Source organism: Zalophus californianus, chromosome 10, assembly GCF_009762305.2.
Source record: "Zalophus californianus isolate mZalCal1 chromosome 10, mZalCal1.pri.v2, whole genome shotgun sequence".
NCBI classification, from domain to species: Eukaryota; Metazoa; Chordata; class Mammalia; order Carnivora; family Otariidae; genus Zalophus; species Zalophus californianus.
Genome location: NC_045604.1, coordinates 71,804,961 through 71,821,695, shown reverse-complemented (window position 1 = coordinate 71,821,695; position 16,735 = coordinate 71,804,961). Strand labels below are relative to the sequence as shown.

General features: G+C 55.1%; 2 protein-coding genes across 3 annotated transcripts; both read left to right on the top strand.

Annotated features, from left to right (window-relative positions):
- Positions 1–4,903: 4,903 nt before the first annotated feature.
- Positions 4,904–5,264, top strand: TMA7 (translation machinery associated 7 homolog). The gene has a single exon (XM_027612882.1). It carries the CDS (start codon positions 4,930–4,932, stop codon positions 5,122–5,124), a length of 195 nt encoding a protein of 64 aa, XP_027468683.1. The 5' UTR covers positions 4,904–4,929; the 3' UTR covers positions 5,125–5,264.
- Positions 5,265–9,536: 4,272 nt separating this feature from the next.
- Positions 9,537–16,612, top strand: BICDL2 (BICD family like cargo adaptor 2). Of its 2 annotated transcripts, none has more exons than XM_027613140.2 (10): positions 9,537–9,577; positions 10,850–11,145; positions 13,418–13,633; positions 13,773–13,889; positions 13,972–14,112; positions 14,970–15,161; positions 15,265–15,414; positions 15,855–15,985; positions 16,211–16,331; positions 16,420–16,612. In XM_027613140.2, exons 2-10 carry the CDS (start codon positions 10,864–10,866, stop codon positions 16,579–16,581), a joined length of 1,512 nt encoding a protein of 503 aa, XP_027468941.1. In that variant the 5' UTR covers positions 9,537–9,577; positions 10,850–10,863; the 3' UTR covers positions 16,582–16,612. The 2 variants fall into 2 exon arrangements, with proteins under 2 accessions (XP_027468941.1, XP_027468940.1); XM_027613139.2 differs by having other exon boundaries at positions 13,966–14,112.
- Positions 16,613–16,735: the final 123 nt, after the last annotated feature.

The following is a 16,735-nucleotide window of genomic DNA, read 5'->3' as shown; positions in this document are numbered from 1 at the left end:
CGTGGAAGAAACGATAATGATGTTGGCGTGTTTGCCCGCACCGCGGTAGTGTATAAACTACCAGTAGTGTACACCGTAGTGTACCCGTCGCTGTGTATAAATGTGTTAGATCCTAACACCTTCAGCTTACACAGTGTTCTGTGTGCCTTATACCTCGGCTAAAGAAAACACCAGCCCCCACCCCGACCCCTGAAAAACCACAATGAAATAAAACAATTGTGCATACAGGAGGAATGAGAAAGCGACTGCATGCGTCCAAGGAAGGGCTCAGAGAAGACCTGGGAAGACGGTAAGTGAACCTGCAGGCTGCTCCCAGGCACAGAGACCGCCCATGACCTTCACAAAAACAAAAACAATCAATAAGCACAGTAACAATGGGGGAGGGAGAATCTGGTGTCCAGAGCTAGGGCATTATTAGACTCAAATGTCTAGTGTGCCACCAAATAATCACCAGGCCGGCTGGCTGGCTCAGTCGCTGGAGCAGGTGACTTTTTTTTTAAGATGCTATTTATTTATTTGTTTGTTTATTTATTGAGCATGCAGTGGGAAGGGCAGAGGGAGAGAAAGAATCTCAAGCAGACTCTTCGCTGAGTGCCGAGCCCCACGCAGGGTTTGATCTCAAGACCCTGAGATCAGGAACCCCAGCAGGTGACTCTTGATCTTGAGGTTATGAGTTCAAGGCTGGCGGTGGGTGTAGAGATTACTTAAAAAAAAAAAAAAAAAAAAAAAAGGCAGGGTCGCCTGGGCAGCTCAGTGGGTTAAGCATCCAACTCCTGGTTTTGGCTCAGGTCAAGATCTTGGTGTTGTGAGATCCAACCCTGCATGGAGCTTCATGCTCAGTGGGGAGTCTGCTCTCCCTCACCCTCTGCCCCTTCCCCACTCTAAAATAAACAAATAAATCTTTAAAAAAAAAAAGGCCCACAAGGAAACAGGAGAGTATGGCCCACTCGAAGGGGAAAAAAATAAATCAACGGAACTATACCTCAAAAAACCTAATGGCAGACAAACACTCTTAAGATTCTACTTCTATGAGGTACTTAGTGTCATCAAAACCACAGGGACAGAGAGTAGATGGTGGGTGCCAGGGGCCAGGGGATGGGGTGTGGGGAGTCAGTATTTAATAAGGACACAGTCTGGGTTTGAGAAGCTGAGGAGGGATCTGGGGGCAACGGGGTTGATGGCTGCACAATAGTGTGAACGTCGTCAGTACCACTGAACGTCTGAGAAGGTAAAGCTTTTATCTGTGTTTCCACCACAGTGACAAAAAAGATTGACGTGGAAAACAAACAAAAATAGCCAGGCTATTTGGTTAAACAGATCACACTGCATGGTCCCACGCATGTTTAGTAAGTGTGAACTAGTCGATGGTGCTAAAAAGCAGATCAGCACTTGCCTGGGCAGGGTTGGGAGAGGCAAAGGGCATGAGGTTAATGTGGGGGGTGACGAATACCAGGATAATAATAACGGCTTTAGGAATGTATATATGCATCAAAATGTATCAGACTGTACACTTTGATTATGTGCAACTTATTGTATGTCCCTCATATCACAGTAACACTTTTTGGAAAAGAGTTTAAAAAAAAAAGTGGTTTGGGTCCCCAGGGAGGGGTTGAGCCAAGGGACCCTGGCCCCGTTGTTCTCCGTAACCTGACTGATCTGCCCAACCACTGCCCCAGATGATTGCTGGTCAGGCTTCTGGTTGTGATCTCTGCCTCCTGGATTCTACAATTTCTCCAAGCCAGGGTCAAGCGAGAAGACTCATTTGAGAGCCACGGTGCTGTAGTAAAACCTTTGTTCTCATTCCATCAATTCAGCATTTATTCACCCCACTTAAAAGAAACCATCTAAAGATTTCCACCCTGCTGGGATGTGTCCTGCCACTCCACTCTTCCCTCTCTTTCTCCTCTTTGTTTCATTTCTATCAATATTCACCTTGTTCACCTTATTCCTTAATAACTGTAAATTTCCCACGCTGCTAAGACCAGCCTCTTGACTCTCTCCTCTGACGCCTCATTTTCTCATTAATTAATCTAATATTAAAATTTTTAAAAAATTTTACATATTCTCTACATCCAACATGGGCTCAAACTCACAACCCCAAGATCAAGAGTCTCATACGCTACTGACTGAGCCAGCCAGGTGCCCCATATTTTCATTTTTACTAAGACCCACAAGAGGAAGCAGAGACAGCAAATGCAATAAGATTTCCCAAACTGCCCTTCGGTTTTGCAGCAGTAGATTATATGGGGTTCCCATGCAAAAGGCCATCCCTTAACCACAGACTTTACCGTGACCTGGGAAACAAGCATATTCAGAGAGTGAATGTCCATCATGAAGCCGGTCCCACATGGCTTACATACAGAGCACAGAAGCTGCTTCATCTGGGGTGATCCACTTGGCATTTATAAGGCGGAAACAGACGGCCCACTTTCTTGGGGGAAACGGTCCTTACAGTGGCTTTTATCCCATCTGCCAGGCTGGCTGTTCCCTCCTGTGTGTCTGGATCATGTGCAGCCATCTGTGATTGTTTAATAGGGAGCCGTGGGTCCTGACTCACCCGAACATGTTCTTCCACTCTGCAGCATTCACAACCAAAGACAGGCCCCACGTGAGTCACTCTCACAATCCTGTCAGTAAGGGCTCTTGAGGAAGCTGATGATAGCAATCTATGAAATGAAACAGCTCCTTCACCCTGGCCCCTGGTTTCAGTGGCTTCTTGGTTTTGCCCTTCCCCTACATTGACTACCTCCTTGGCGAGCAGAAGAGGTCTGTCTTAGAGGTACTTTGTGTTGTCGCTGGATAACTTTTCCCTTGGGGAGTGGCTTCTAGGCAAGTGGCTGAAGCTTAGATGCACCCAAATCCAAGCTTGGTCCAGCAACAAGGTCAGACCCAGCATTCTCTTTTAATTGCATTTTAACTATTACAGATAACCAAGGGATTGAATATTTTGCCTTTTTCTTACTAGTTTGCATTTCCGTATGCCTCCAGTGAACCAGCTCTCAGGGAGTTGGTAACTCTTACCTGGAGTGACTGAGTGCAGGGCAGGTGCTGCACCATACCACGGGTGTAGGAATCAGAGGCTCCTTGCTTGTCACCCACCTTTTTGCCTTTCTCTTCCCAAACCATGTTTCTGTGAGTCAGGGCCATTCTGGCAAGTCCCAGTTCCCCGACACCAACTGTAATGAAAACCTTGTGTCCCTGGCACCCTGATTTATAAGGGTTTTAGAAACTTTGTGCCAGCAACTGGGGGCATATAGAGATATATAGATAAACAGATATACAGACACATTTTTTTTCCTATTATTTCACACCATGTTTGCCATCAGATTGCCAGAAATCTAAAAATCTGATGATGCCAAGTTGAGGCCAGGTGTGAGCCAGGTGAAACTCATGTGCTGTTGTCAGGAGCGTGTTTCATGGTTGCCCCACTACGGGATCAAATCTTCACACAAAATTTGGTTCAAATGTGAAGACTGATGAGGCCACTCGCATCAAGAGATGTGATTGATATGACAAGATTGATTATTGACATAATGAGGCTTTCTACGGGGAGCACAGCCAGTCCCCAAGCAGGTCTGAAATGGCTTGAAAGAACAAGAAGAAGCTCTCATTATGGTGGTGGGGGGGGGGAGGCGCTGGGCTGAGGGCCCCTCCACACTGGCCGGGAGTTCCCTGATTTAAATTTCCATCCAGTGCCAGAGAGAGAGCACCAGGGCCCTCTTATTGGCTTGCCCAGATGTGGAGGACAAGGGGAAGAGGGAGGCCTGTGGCTTTAAGGCTGTCAACTATCAAACATCAAAAATGGAGTGAGACTCTTTATTACAGAGTGTAAATTAATACCTACGCTTTGCAAACCAGTTTGGCCATATTTAATAAAGCTAAAGAGCATAACTTCCGTGGTGGATAAAAGATGGCTGCAAATTCTCTGTTACTCCTCCCATTGAAAGGTGGAATCAAATCCTCTCCCCTGGAGCCTGGGCTGGTCCCAGTGGCTTATCAGTAGAATGCCATAGAAGTGATGGTCCTCGGGGTTGAGTTTCTCAACCTCCAAGGCTGAGTCTTGAGAAGTCTTGCAGCTTCTACCCAGGCCCCTTGGACCCTTGTGCTGGGGCAAGCAGCTGCCATGTCTGGGATAGCCATACCGTGAGGACATCCATGCAAGCCACAGGCAAGGGCCATGTGGGGAGGGAAATGTCAACTGACCCCAGTTGATCCAGTGACCCAGTCATCCAGCCTGGGCCCCAGACGTGGGAACCAAGACTTCTGATGACCCCAGCCCCAGCCACTATTTACGTGCAATTGCACGAGAGCCCAGCAGCGAGAATCTGCAGCAGAACCCAGCCCACCCTCACAACTGTGAAATAGAAAACCAAATAATTGTTTGAAGCCTTCTAAGTTGTGGAATGGTCATTATGCAGCAGCAGGAGAACAACGGAACACCTCCCCCTACTGATTCACTCTTCTAGATGGATAACAGCATTAGACTCCCACCCACGTGTCCATGGAGGTCTGTGTACAACGATGTGCATTAGAATGTTGTTTATAACACTGAAAAAGTGCCAAAAGACTAAGTCCTTCACTGACAGAAGAGTTGAGAAATAAATCGGAGCATAAACATTGGATGAAAAACCATACAGCTATTAACAAACTACATCCAAATGCATCTTTAAGGATAAATCTCAGAAACATTCTGGAAAACAGCTGCCTGGAGTCCTTTTTTTTTTTTTTAAGATGTTTTCATTTTTAAGTAATCTCTATATCCAACATGGGGCTCAAACTCACAACCCCAAGATCAAGAGTCACACGCTCCACTGACTGAGCCAGCTAGGCGCTCCATGGAGTCCTTAACAAAGAAAAATCAATGTCCTGAAAGACACATAAAAAGACAAGCAGACTGGGCAGGGTCTGGGGGAAGGGGCGGCAGGCGCCATGTCCGGCCGCGAAGGTGGCAAGAAGAAGACCCTGAAGCAGCCCAAGAAGCAGGCCAAGGGGATGGACGAGGAAGATAAGGCATTCAAGCAGCAACAGAAGGAGGAGCAGAAGAAACTCGAGGAGCTAAAAGCGAAGGCCACGGGGAAGGGCCCCCTGGCCACAGGTGGAATTAAGAAATCTGGCAAAAAGTAAGCTGTTCCTTGTGCCCGAGGCAATGATGATCCTTAATTCCATTCCTGTTTAAACATCTGGATTCCCTGTCATAGCATCTGTTGCTACCTATAGCTGGAATGAAGTGTTGTCTTAGATCCTGTTGTACATTCAAGAATAAACTTTTGTAAAAAAAAAAAAAGAAAGAAAGACAAGCAGACTATTTTTACTATTTTTTTGTAAGTAGCCTCTACACCCAACATAGGCTTGAACCCATGACTATAAGATCAAGAGTTGCATACTCTATAAACTGAGCTAGCCAGGTGCCCCAACAAGCGGACTATCTTATTTTATTTTTTAAAAGGTTTATTGGGCGCCTGCGTGGCTCAGTTGGTTAAGCGACTGCCTTCGGCTCAGGTCATGATCCTGGAGTCCCGGGATCGAGTCCCACATCGGGCTCCCTGCTCAGCAGGGAGTCTGCTTCTCCCTCTGACCCTCTTCCCTCTCATGCTCTCTATCTTTCATTCTCTCTCAAATAAATAAATAAAATCCTTAAAAAAAAAGGTTTATTTATTTATCTGAGAGAGAGAGCGAGCAAGAACGCGAGCAGGGGAAGGGGCAGAGGGAGAGGGAGAGAAGCAGACTCCCCTTGAGTGCAGAGCCCACAACGGGGGGGGGGGGGGGGGGGGGGACTCTACCTTATGATCCTGAACTTGCGGACCTGAGCCAAAATCAAGAGTCGGGCGCTTAACCAACTGAGCCACCCACGAGCCCCAATGGACTATTTTAGATTAAAGGAGACTTGAAAGACATGACAGCTAAATATATGGTCTTTGATTTCATCCTGGATCAAAGAAAACATCGTCTAAAAAGGGCATTACCGGGAACATTAGAACATGGGTATATTAGGTAAGGTTATTGTATCTTTTTTATCACTGTTCAGTTTGTCACATGTGATAATGGTACATGATTACATAGAATATCTGTGCCCTCAGGAGGTGCCAGCTGAGGTAGTCAATGGTTTAGCAAAATGTGTGCGGGTATGTGCTGTGTAAGAGAGAGATAAAGCATATGTGGCAAAATGTTCACAATTGTGAGCCTACATGGAGGGTATTCATTATATTATTCCTGCAACTTTTCTTGAGGTTTGAATTTTTTTCTTTTTTTTTTAAGATTTTATTTATTTATTTATTCATGAGAGAGAGAGAGAGAGAGAGAAGCAGAGGGAGAAGCAGGCTCCCCACTGAGCAGGGAGCCTGATGCAGGGCTCGATCCCAGGACCCCGGGACCATGACCTGAGCCGAAGGCAGACGCTTAACGACTGAGCCACCCAGGCGCCTGAGTGTCCGGCTCTTGATTTCAGCCCAGGTCATGATCTCAGGGTCGTGAGACTGAGCCCGGTGGCAGGTTCCGCTCGGAGCTCAGTGGGGAATCTGCTCGGGATTCTCTCTCTCCTTACCCTGCTGCCCCTCCCTCCCCTGCTCTCATGCTCTCTCCAAAAAATAAATAAATAAATAAATAATTATTCCTTGTAGTGGGTTGAATTGTGTCTCCAAAAAAACAGATGTCCGAGTCCCAATTTCCAGTCCCTGAGAATGTCCTGTTATTTGGAAATAGAATTTTTGCAGTTGTAAGTTATGGATCTCACAATGAGACCATCCTGGACTTAGGATGGGCTCTACCTCAATGAATAGTGTCCCTATAAGAGAAAGGAGAGAGAGATCTGAGACCCAGGGTCACAGAGGAGCCCCAGAGGGGGAGGCCATGTGAAGAGGCAGGCAGAGGTTGGAGAGGTCCTCTTCCTAGCCAAGGAACCAACCCTGCCCCCACTTTGATTTTGGACTTTTGGCCTCTGGAACTATGAGACAATAAATCGTTGTTGCTTAAACCACCCAGTTTGTAGTAATTGATTACAGCAGACTTAGGAAACAAATACCTACTTCCATAAAGCTGAGTTTTTTATTTTGTGTGGGTTTTTTTTAGATGGGAAGAAACTTGGAAACATCAGGTTAAAAGGAAAAAGTGAGCTGCAGAACAACGCATTCAGTGTGAACTATTTTATATAGAGGTTTAAAGCGCTCCCAACAATACTACTTATTGTTCATAGACTTTGTCTATGTCATAAAAGCCTGCAGGCCACTCGGTCTGGACCTGCGCCATTCCCACGGGGTTGCCTCTATGGCAGGGGGCATCTGCTGGCCTCTGGACGCCAGCATCAACTGCCCACGGCTCTGTGAGGTCTGTGGAGTCTTCCCCAGGGAGCAGATCTTGGAGCCAAGACTTGGCATAGCAGGGGCCCAATGGGCTTTGGGGAAGATGGGGGAGAGCGTTCTAGGGTGAGTATGGGCCTGGAGGCTCCAGACAGCGGGCTTGTCAGAGGGCTGGCTGGAGAACCTGTAAGGGCTGGCTGATCTTCCCCTCCCTTCGCTGGCTATGTCCCAGCCTCCCTGGGGCTTCCCTGGGGCCACTCTGCCCCTCTGATCCATTTCCCTCCTGGAATCAGCGGGGAGGCTGGGGGAGGGGAGCCAAGGGGCAGGGAAGGGGCTGGGCAGCTGGAGGCCAGAATTCCCGGGTCCAGATGAGGCAGGGCGCTGATTCAAACGTCCAAAGAGTGACTGGGGCTGGGTGCCAGGCAAACTGGGCTGAGGGGCCTCCCACTGCAGGCACAGGCAGATCACTGGGCGTCCCTGAGCTGGTTTCGGGTCCGAGAATGGTATGACCTCACAGGGTGGCAGTGAGGAGGAGACACACTGGAACATGGGTGGTGAGTCACCTCTGCGGCCTTGCTATGGCCCTGCTGAGGGCCACCAGCAGGACTTGACCCTTCCTTAAGCCCCACAACCCTCTAAGCTAGCAATTGACAGGGAAAGTGAGGGCTGCAGAGGTTAATCAGCTAAATGACCCAGGTGTGCCCAGCTAACGTATGGCCAAACTGGGATTTGGCCTGAAGCCATTGATGCCAGTGTCCATGAGCCAAGCTCCTGTGCTGTATTGCTTTATGGGTTCGTTTCTGGTTTATAGGTCTATGCCCCCTCTCAGCTGCTGGGTGGAGCTTCGAACCTCCTGGGAGGAAGGCCTTGACCACTTCATCACCAGGTGAGTCCAGCCTGGCAGAAGCGGGGCTCAGGGAATGTGTGCTAAGTATGGGTGTGGGTGGAGCTCAGGGTGACCCTGGCATTTGGAGGGGTCAGGTGGTGGCACCAAGGGGAGACTGAGGCATCTCCAAAGTCCACCAGGCTGTCGTCACAGGTGCTGTGGCAAAACAATGGTGGCCTCACTAGGCCATGCAGCCCTCAGACCTCTTTGCAAAGGAAATGGGCTCCCCTCCTTTGCGTTGGCAGGAAATCTTCTCCCAACCCTCCTGGGACCCAGCAGTCCCAGCCCCTAAACCCTCCCTCCAACGAGTCCTTGCACCCGTTTTTCCACAAGTCAGGAGGTCCAGCTCCCATCTTCCTTATTTCTCTAGAACCCAGGCGGCTAGGCCTCGGTCTCCCAAGACTCAGGAGTCCCGGCCACCAGCCAGAGACCTAGGAGCCAGGTGCTCCCAGATGACAAAAGCCAATATAGCGCACATCTCTGCCCAACTTCACATTCAGTAATGTCCTTGGTAGCTTGAAATCAGCCGGCAGGGAGCACAATACCTCAGAAACTGCCAAGTCAACAAATTGGGGCTTTCTTTTTCCCCAGAAAGCCTGTTGTGGAAGAGCTACCAGCACACCACTGTTCCAGCTCTCCCTTTGTCCCTGCCCCCGAGGCCAGGGGGCCCCGGGAGTCTGGAGGGACTCATCCCCCGCATGCCCAGGCTGCCTTGGGCTGGACCCGGCCCTGAATCCTCCTGGTCTCCACACCAAGTCCTCTGTCCTCGGATTGGAGCATGGGGTCCAGCCTTGTGCCACCTCGAAACTGAGAGCCCTGAGTTCGGACGCACACACGCTAAGGTCTCAGCACGGGAATTAGCACACACCCTCAAGTTACACTTCTGAGGTTCACATTCACGTTCTGTTGGTGTAGCCCAAGCAAGTTAGGGGTCCCCCCTCAGCCTCAGCTTCCTCATCTGCAAAATAGGATAACAGCAGGTCCTGCTTCCTTAGGATGTCATAAAAGGAAACTAGTTGTGCCCATAAAAGAATTTACTTAGCAGAGCGCTTAATATGTTATATTTGTCCTTGTTGTCATTCTCAGTAATGTCCTATCCCACAGGGCAGTTGTGAAGGGAAAGGAGCTGACGTCTGTGCTCAGCGTCACCTGCACCCAGCAGGTGCTCAATTAATGGGGCCCATGGTTTCTGACGGCAGCAAGATGGGTCGGTGCCGCAGAGCTGGGTGGAGGCGACTTTTCTTCAGCCCCGCCGGGCCATTCCGGCCGCCAGGGGGCGCCCCAGTCCCGCCCGCGGCACCGCCCCCTCACCTGCGCCGGCCGGGCACCTGGCGCCGCCTCCGGAAGAGGGGATCGGGGACCGCGGGGACCTTGGAGGGAGCCCGGCCGGCGTCGGCGGGTGAGAACCTGGGGGGGGCGCCCGAGCACAGGGGCCGTTGGAGCTTCGGGCAGGACAGGGTCGGGGCGAGCGGGCGCCGGGGGTGGGGTGGTCGGGCCTGACTCCTGGGGCGGGGAAGCGGGGGGCACGGGCAGGAAAGTAGGTGGTCGCTGAGCTTCGGACCCCTGGGGCCGGGGGGGGGGGGTCGAGGGCCTGGGAGCCCAGACGCCTGGGTCGAGGTCCTAAACAGCAGCTCGGTGCGAGGAGGGGCGAGGAAGCGGGAGGAGGAGGAGGGGCGCCCCCGGGTCTCCAGAGCGGGGTCGAGCCCACAGGGGCCCACAGGGGCCACCTCAGGGAGACTCTGGGTCCCCGCTGTGCTGGGACAACCTCGACAACTGGGTCCTGCGGATAGGGCTGGGCTTGGACACCTTGGGAGGAAGAGACAGGTGTGTGTGTGCGTGTGCACGTGTGTGTGTAAGGGGTGGGGGGACCTCCAGAGGGCTGGAGGTGGGGAGGGTGCCAGCGAAGTATGGTGTGTCTCCTCCTTCTGAACCCCTGAATGGCCGGGTCCTAAGCAGCCCTAGGAGAGCGCCACCAGGCTCCCATCCCCAGGGGCGGGCAGGGAAGTAAACAGAAACCTGGTGTGGCCGGGCGCAGTCTGCTGGCACAACCTGTTACCTGGCCCTGCCCTGGGCCTGACCCGGGGCCCCTGGGGAAGTGGGGCCAACACTCCAGAATGGGAGGACTGGATCTGGGCACCTGAGTTCCAAGGGGACCAAAACACTTGGATCTTGAGAAAAGAGGAAAGCAAGCACCAGGATACCTGGGAGGGCAGGGGGCCGGGGACCTGGGCTTCTGGAAGAGGAGGGGTCCGCACACCTAAATTCCCAAGGCCTGTATTCTTGGGAGGAGAAGGGACTGAGCTCATCTTGAGTCCTGAGTCTCTTAGAACTTGTTTTCTAGGAAGAGTTTCCCGGCTGGTGAGGGACTGGGAGCCAGAACGGCGAAGGTGTGGGCCGTGGGGGGCACTGTCAGTAATGGGGGGCACCTGCGGTCCTGGGGCACTGGGGCAACGGCAGCTCATTTCCTTGTGCTCCCTGCCTCAGTTTACCCTGGGGACATTAACGGAGCTGGGTGGCCAAGACACAGATCATTAACTCTGCCTGGCCCAGGGAGGCTTTGGCTGCAGGACTGAGAGGGCCAGATGTTGACCAGCAGGGGGCAAGTCCCAATGGGCTGCAGAACAGAGTGTGCAGCACCTGCCTCTCCCCATTGACGCACCTGTGCCCACAGATGCTGCAGGCGCCATGAGCTCCCCACAAGGACCAAGCTTCCTGTCGGGGCTGCTCTCTGGAGGTGCCTCCCCCAGTGGCAATGAGGGCTTCTTCCCCTTTGTGCTGGAAAGGCGGGACTCATTCCTGGGAGGGGGCCCAGGGCCCGGAGAGCCCGAGGACCTGGCCCTACAGCTGCAGCAGAAGGAGAAGGACCTGCTGTTGGCCGCGGAGCTTGGCAAGATGCTTCTGGAGCGCAATGAGGAGCTACAGCGGCAGCTGGAGACACTGAGCGCCCAGCACTCTGAGCGTGAGGAAGTGAGCTGGCAGCATGGGGTGGGACAGGGGACAGGGTGAGCAGACGGAGGACAGGTAGGAGGATCCACGTGGGTGGGCAGGTGGGAGACAGGTGGGCAGGGGGAGGAAAGCCAGGCAGGGGGATGGCCCAGGCTTGCTGGTGGTTAAGAACAGGGGCTCTGAGGACAAGTCGAGATCTGGGTTTAGACCTCTGCCTGGCTGTGTGACCCTGGGCCAGCCACTGGCCTTCTCTGAATCTTGGGTCTGGCTCCTCGGCAGGATGGCGCAAGCCCAGCCAGGTGTTTTCGGGTTTCTCCTCCCTGCCTTGCTCTGGGCTCAGCCCTTTCCGTGCATTATCTCCATCAATTCTCACCTAATCCTGGGAGGTAGAAGAATTCCCCCCTCTGTCCAGGCTGTCTTCAGCCACACAGTCATTCCAAGGGTCACATCTGGCCCCCTAGACACCCTGGGCACCACTGACTCCAGCATCCATATAGCCCCAACCACTGCCCCGAGATGGGGAGCTTATGCCCCTCACTTCCTCCCCGGGCCACCTAATGGGCATCTCAACATAAGTGGCGCTCTTGACTCTGACCCCATCACTGGTGGTCCTCATCCCGGCTTCCCATCTTCTCAGGACCAGAGCCCGAGCATCTCATGACCTCTCTCCTCCCACGTGTGCAAGCCCTGTGGGTTTCACCTCTAAACTAGATCCCGAACCCACCCGCTTCCCGTGGTCTCTGCAGCCTCCAAGCTGGCCTCCCAACAGCACCTCTGCCCCAGCCCCACAGCCGCCTCCTCACTCATCCGCAGCTTCCACTCCCGCCCCCTGCAACCCATTCTCCATGCTCCATTCTAGGGCAGCCGGAGGGATCTTCAAGAATTGCAAATCGGATCATTTCAGTCCTTGCCTAAAATCCCCCAACGGCTCGCTATCACACTTACAATGACACTGAGACTCTTCACCAGGGCCCGGAAGTCCCCACGCGAGGGCCTCAGCTGGCCACACAGCCATCCTCCCCTAGGACCTCTTTTCAGTTCCTTGAGTAACCCACGTGTGTTCCCTCAGGACCTTTGCACTTGCCAATCCTTGGTGTAGCCCTCTTCCTTCCTACGCTTTAGGTGTGAATTCAAACATCACTTTCTCTTTAAAGGACCCCCCAACGTACCCCACTCTTCTTCATCGGAGTTTCTTTACAGCCCTTACATTCCCTCTGAAATGACAAAGTTCGAGCATGTGTCCATTTGCCTGTGACTCTCTGGAGTCTAAGCTGCTGGAGGCTGGGAACTTGGTGGTCTCGCGTACTGCACATAGCCAGACCCCACAACAGGAGGAGCTCAGGAAGTACTGGACGGATGGCTAGGTGTGGCTGGAACCCGGAGGTATTAAGGGACCTGTCTAATCACAAAGCAGCAGCAGGGCAGGGCATGGGGCCAGGACAATTGGACCCTCAACCTGGGGATTTAATCCGAGAGCTGTGTTGCCCCCACGATATTTGGTTAAGAGTTTGGCCACCTGGGTTGGAATCTTTGCCTCACTGATTTACTGTGTGTCCTTGGGCCAGGCATTTAACTTCTCTGAGCCCCAGGTTACTCATATATAAAATAAGTACATTAACAATTCTAACTGTGGTTGATTAAATGAAATGGTACCAGGAAAGCGCTAGCACAGGGCCTGGCAGGAGTACCTGCTGATATTTGGAACAGCATATGGTTAGCATCGTCTTCCTGCTTTGAGAGTTTATAGAGAGTAGGGGCGAGAAGCTGGCCCCCCGACTTGCCTGCCTCCCCAAGCTGGGCACCTGGGTGTGCCAAGAGCGTCCCCCTGCTGGTTGGACAGGTTTTGGGGAGGGCACGCAGAGGCGCGAGGCCCAGGCGGGGCTGGCCAGGGTTAATTAGAGGGAGCTGGCCCAGAGGAGCTGGGGGAGAGGGGCTGAGCGGAGGCTGAACCTCCAGAGCCCCTGGAACATCGGTTGGCGAGGCCATGGGCCGGGGCTTAAATTCTGCCAGACTCAGGCGCCAAAAACGGCGCCTGCGACTTCGGGTCCAGAAGCCCGGGCAGCAGACAGAGGTGAGAGGCCATCAGGGAGCCCCACTCTCCTCCTGTCCCAGGTCAGCTCCTCCTGCCTGACCTGGAAACCTCTCCACTCCTCCTCGCCTCCAAGGCTCTGGTTTTCATTCTCTGCCTGCTTCTCCCTCTTGCTTCCACGCCTGTCTCAGACCCGCCTAGACCCCTTTTGCGTCTGTGCGTGTGTTCACTCCAGCCTCACCCCCTCTGTCCCGGCCCCCACAGCGGCTGCAGCAGGAGAACCATGAACTCCGCCGGGGCCTGGCAGCACGGGGCGCAGAATGGGAGGCCAGAGCTGTGGAGCTGGAGGGGGACGTGGAGGCCCTGCGGGCCCAGCTGGGAGAGCAGCGCGCCGAGCAGCAGGGCAGTGGGCGTGAGCGGGCGCGGGCCCTCAGTGAGCTCAGCGAGCAGAACCTCCGGCTCAGCCAACAGCTGGCCCAGGTGGGAGAACCGACTCCGTGTCCCCGGCAGAATGAGGGCGGATGCCTGTGTCCCAGTGTGGGGGTGGGTGCACTGGGCTTGGGGTCAAGGTTTAGGGCCAGCTGAGGGCTCCACTGCCTCCCCCCCCACCAACCCACAGGCCTCCCAGACCGAGCAGGAGCTGCAGAGAGAACTGGATGGCCTCCGGGGGCAGTGCCAGGCTCAGGTCCTGGCAGGAGCAGAGCTGAGGACGCAGCTGGAGAGTCTGCAGGGGGAGGTGAGAGCCAGCTGGGGCTGGGGGCGATCCGGGGCTGGCCCAGCACCTGCCCTCCAGCTCTGAGGTCTCTCCCCAGAACCAGATGCTGCAGAGCCGCCGGCAGGACCTGGAGGCCCAGATCCGAGGCCTGCGTGAGGAGGTGGAGAAGGGCCAGGGCAGGCTACAGGCTACCCACGAGGAGCTGCTGCTACTGAGGCGGGAGAAGCGGGAGCATAGCCTGGAGGTGACCAGTGGGGTGAGGGTGGGGGGGGTGCATCTGGCCAGGGCATGGGCCACTGCCTTGGGACTTCCTGGGAAATGAGGCCAGAGAGGGATCCTGGGGAGCCCCAGAAGCTGGGCCAAGAGAGCATGGGCATTAGCCCAAGGGCAAGTGGGAGCCTAGGAAGGTGACTGAGCAGGGGTGGTCTGCCTTTAGAGTCTGGCAGTTAGGAGGCCAGGGGGTACGCTGAAGCCAGAGATGATGGGGGCTTGGACCAGGTCTGGGGCAGTGGAGATGAACAAAAGGAAATGACAAGAGGCACCATGGCCTGATATTTGAGATCTCAGAATCTTGCACTTTGTGGTGAAGTAACGTGGGCCCTTATCCCAACACGCCTTCTTACTATTGTGGGACGCCCAGCCTCAATTTCCTTGTCTGTGAGAGGGGATGGGAATGGTAGAGAGCCGTGGTGAAGGTGAGGCACTCAGCACAGCGCGGGCTTAAAAGGAAGGATCAATAAACGCTGGATGACGGCATTAAGGAGTAGCAGGCCGACCGGTCGGGGAAGGGGGCGGGGCTCCGCCAGGTGACCTGATGGGGTGGGGCTGGAGGTAGGGTGATGGGAAACTTTAAAGCCAGGGCACCTGTCCGCGCCCTGCTTTGTAGACGAGGAAGTTGGTATCTGACGAGGGGAACTGCGCGGCCCAAGGCCGCCCAGCGATCTGGGGGTGGGAGCAGGATCCCTGGGGTGCTCCGACGCGCAGGACTGCCGGGCTCTGGGTGGCGCGCCGGCGCCCCCTGTAGGCCGGCGGCGGGATGAAGGCGCCTGGCGCACCTAGCTGACTGCCCACGCTTCTGTCCTTCTGTCTGTCCCTCCGCAGCTGGAACGCGCGCGCTCCGAGGCCGGGGAGGCATTGAGTGCGCTGCGGGGGCTGCAGAGGCGCGTCTCGGAGCTGGAGGAGGAGTCGCGCCTTCAGGACGCCGATGTGTCGGTAGCCTCACTGCAGTCGGAGCTTGCTCACAGCTTCGACGGCGACCAGGACCAGAAAGCGGACGGACGCAGGGACGCCCCGGTGAGCTCGCGGCCCACTAGCCCCCACGTGCCATGCAGACTCCGCCGCTCTTCCTTTTCCCAGGAGGTCCGACACCTCACTGACCGATTCCTTTGGCGAACAGAACACTCGGTCCCCTGAGATCCAAGAGGCGTTCAGCCACCAGCCTTCACCCCAAGAGGAGAGCCTGGAGCCTCCCAAGAAGCGAGCATCTCTGAGGCTAGGGGAGATACTAGAGGAGAAGGAGGCCGAAGTGGCCCGGCTGCAGGATGAGGTGTGGGAGTGGGAGCATAGCGCTGGATGTAGACCCCCTCCCAAGGCCAGTTTCTCTTGCCCATCTACACCTCTGAGATTTTGCGCACTAATTCCCCCTCTACCCGGATCTATCTTCATCCCAACAAACTTGTCATGCTTCAAGAACCAGCCTGTACGCCCCACCTCTTCCAGGAAGTCTTCTTGGTTCGCATCCCCCCCCTTAGTGGCACCTCCTAGTGCTTCTCCCAGCACCCTTTCTGCAGGCTTATACCACCCATCCGGCCCTGCCCCCACCCCATCCTGCACCAGCCTGGGGGCTCAGAAGATTCATCTCCAGCACAGGCCGCGGCTGCCCCGAGTGTTTGTGGAGCAGGCAGGGGAGGGCCTAGAGACCTGAAGCCCTGGTTGCTGGGAGATCTAGAGGCCTACCTGCCTCTCTTCACCTTCCCCTGCCCACAGATCACGCTGCAGCGGGCCGAGTTACAGTCCCTGCGGGAGGAGCTGCAAAGGCAGAAGGAGTTGAGGACACAGGAAGACCCCGAGGAGACCCTTAGCAGCGCCCTCTCGGATCGGGATGAAGCTGTGAACAAGTGAGCTTCTCCCACCATCCAACATAGCCCCGGTGGGACTACAGGGTACCCTAGGCCTTCGATTCCCCCACACGTGATATAATTATCCCCACCCACCAGGAGCCCTCCAACCTTGCTTCCAGTGTTAGCGGCACCACTCCCGTCCGGGTCCGGCAGCGTCCCGCCACCCCCGCTCGCTGAGGCCCGAGGGCCCTAGGACCCACTCTCTGCCCCTCTTGCCTGCAGGGCGCTGGAACTGTCCCTGGAACTCAGCCGCGTCTCTCTGGAGCGGGACTCGCTCTCCCGGGAGCTGCTTCGCACTATCCGCCAGAAGGTGGCGCTGACGCAAGAGCTGGAGGCCTGGCAGGTGAGGGGCGGGGGCCTGAGGGGGCGGGGCCGGAAGGGGCGGGGCCAGCGCGCTGACTCCCTCCTCCCGCCGGCTGCCGGGCCCGCAGGACGACATGCAGGTGGTGATCGGCAAGCAGCTGCGCTCGCAGCGCCAGAAGGAGCTGAGTGCGGCCGGATCTGCCCCGCGTCGCGCCGCCCCGCGCTTCTCGCTGCGCCTGGGCCCAGGGTCCGCCGGCGGCTTCCTGAGCAATCTCTTCCGAAGGACCTGAAGGCTGGGCGAAGGGGGCCGCCCATGACCTCTGGCTCACTTTCCTCTTCTGCCCAGTGTAGGACCAGGGCCCTGACTGTCTTCCAGAGGGGGCTGGTGCCCTCCCCGCCCCGGGAAGCTGGGCAAAGGCTCAATGGGAGCAGGGGTCAGCTTTG

What these genes read in the sequence shown, in the direction of transcription:
- TMA7 (XM_027612882.1), top strand. Translation starts at nt 4,930, where the DNA reads ATGTCCGGCCGCGAAGGTGGCAAGAAGAAGACCCTGAAGCAGCCCAAG.
- BICDL2 (XM_027613139.2), top strand. Translation starts at nt 10,864, where the DNA reads ATGAGCTCCCCACAAGGACCAAGCTTCCTGTCGGGGCTGCTCTCTGGA. An exon ending in TCAGCCAACAGCTGGCCCAG is followed by an intron (nt 13,634 to 13,772) that starts GTGGGAGAACCG and finishes ACCAACCCACAG; the next exon opens with GCCTCCCAGACCGAGCAGGA. An exon ending in CGGGATGAAGCTGTGAACAA is followed by an intron (nt 15,986 to 16,210) that starts GTGAGCTTCTCC and finishes TCTTGCCTGCAG; the next exon opens with GGCGCTGGAACTGTCCCTGG.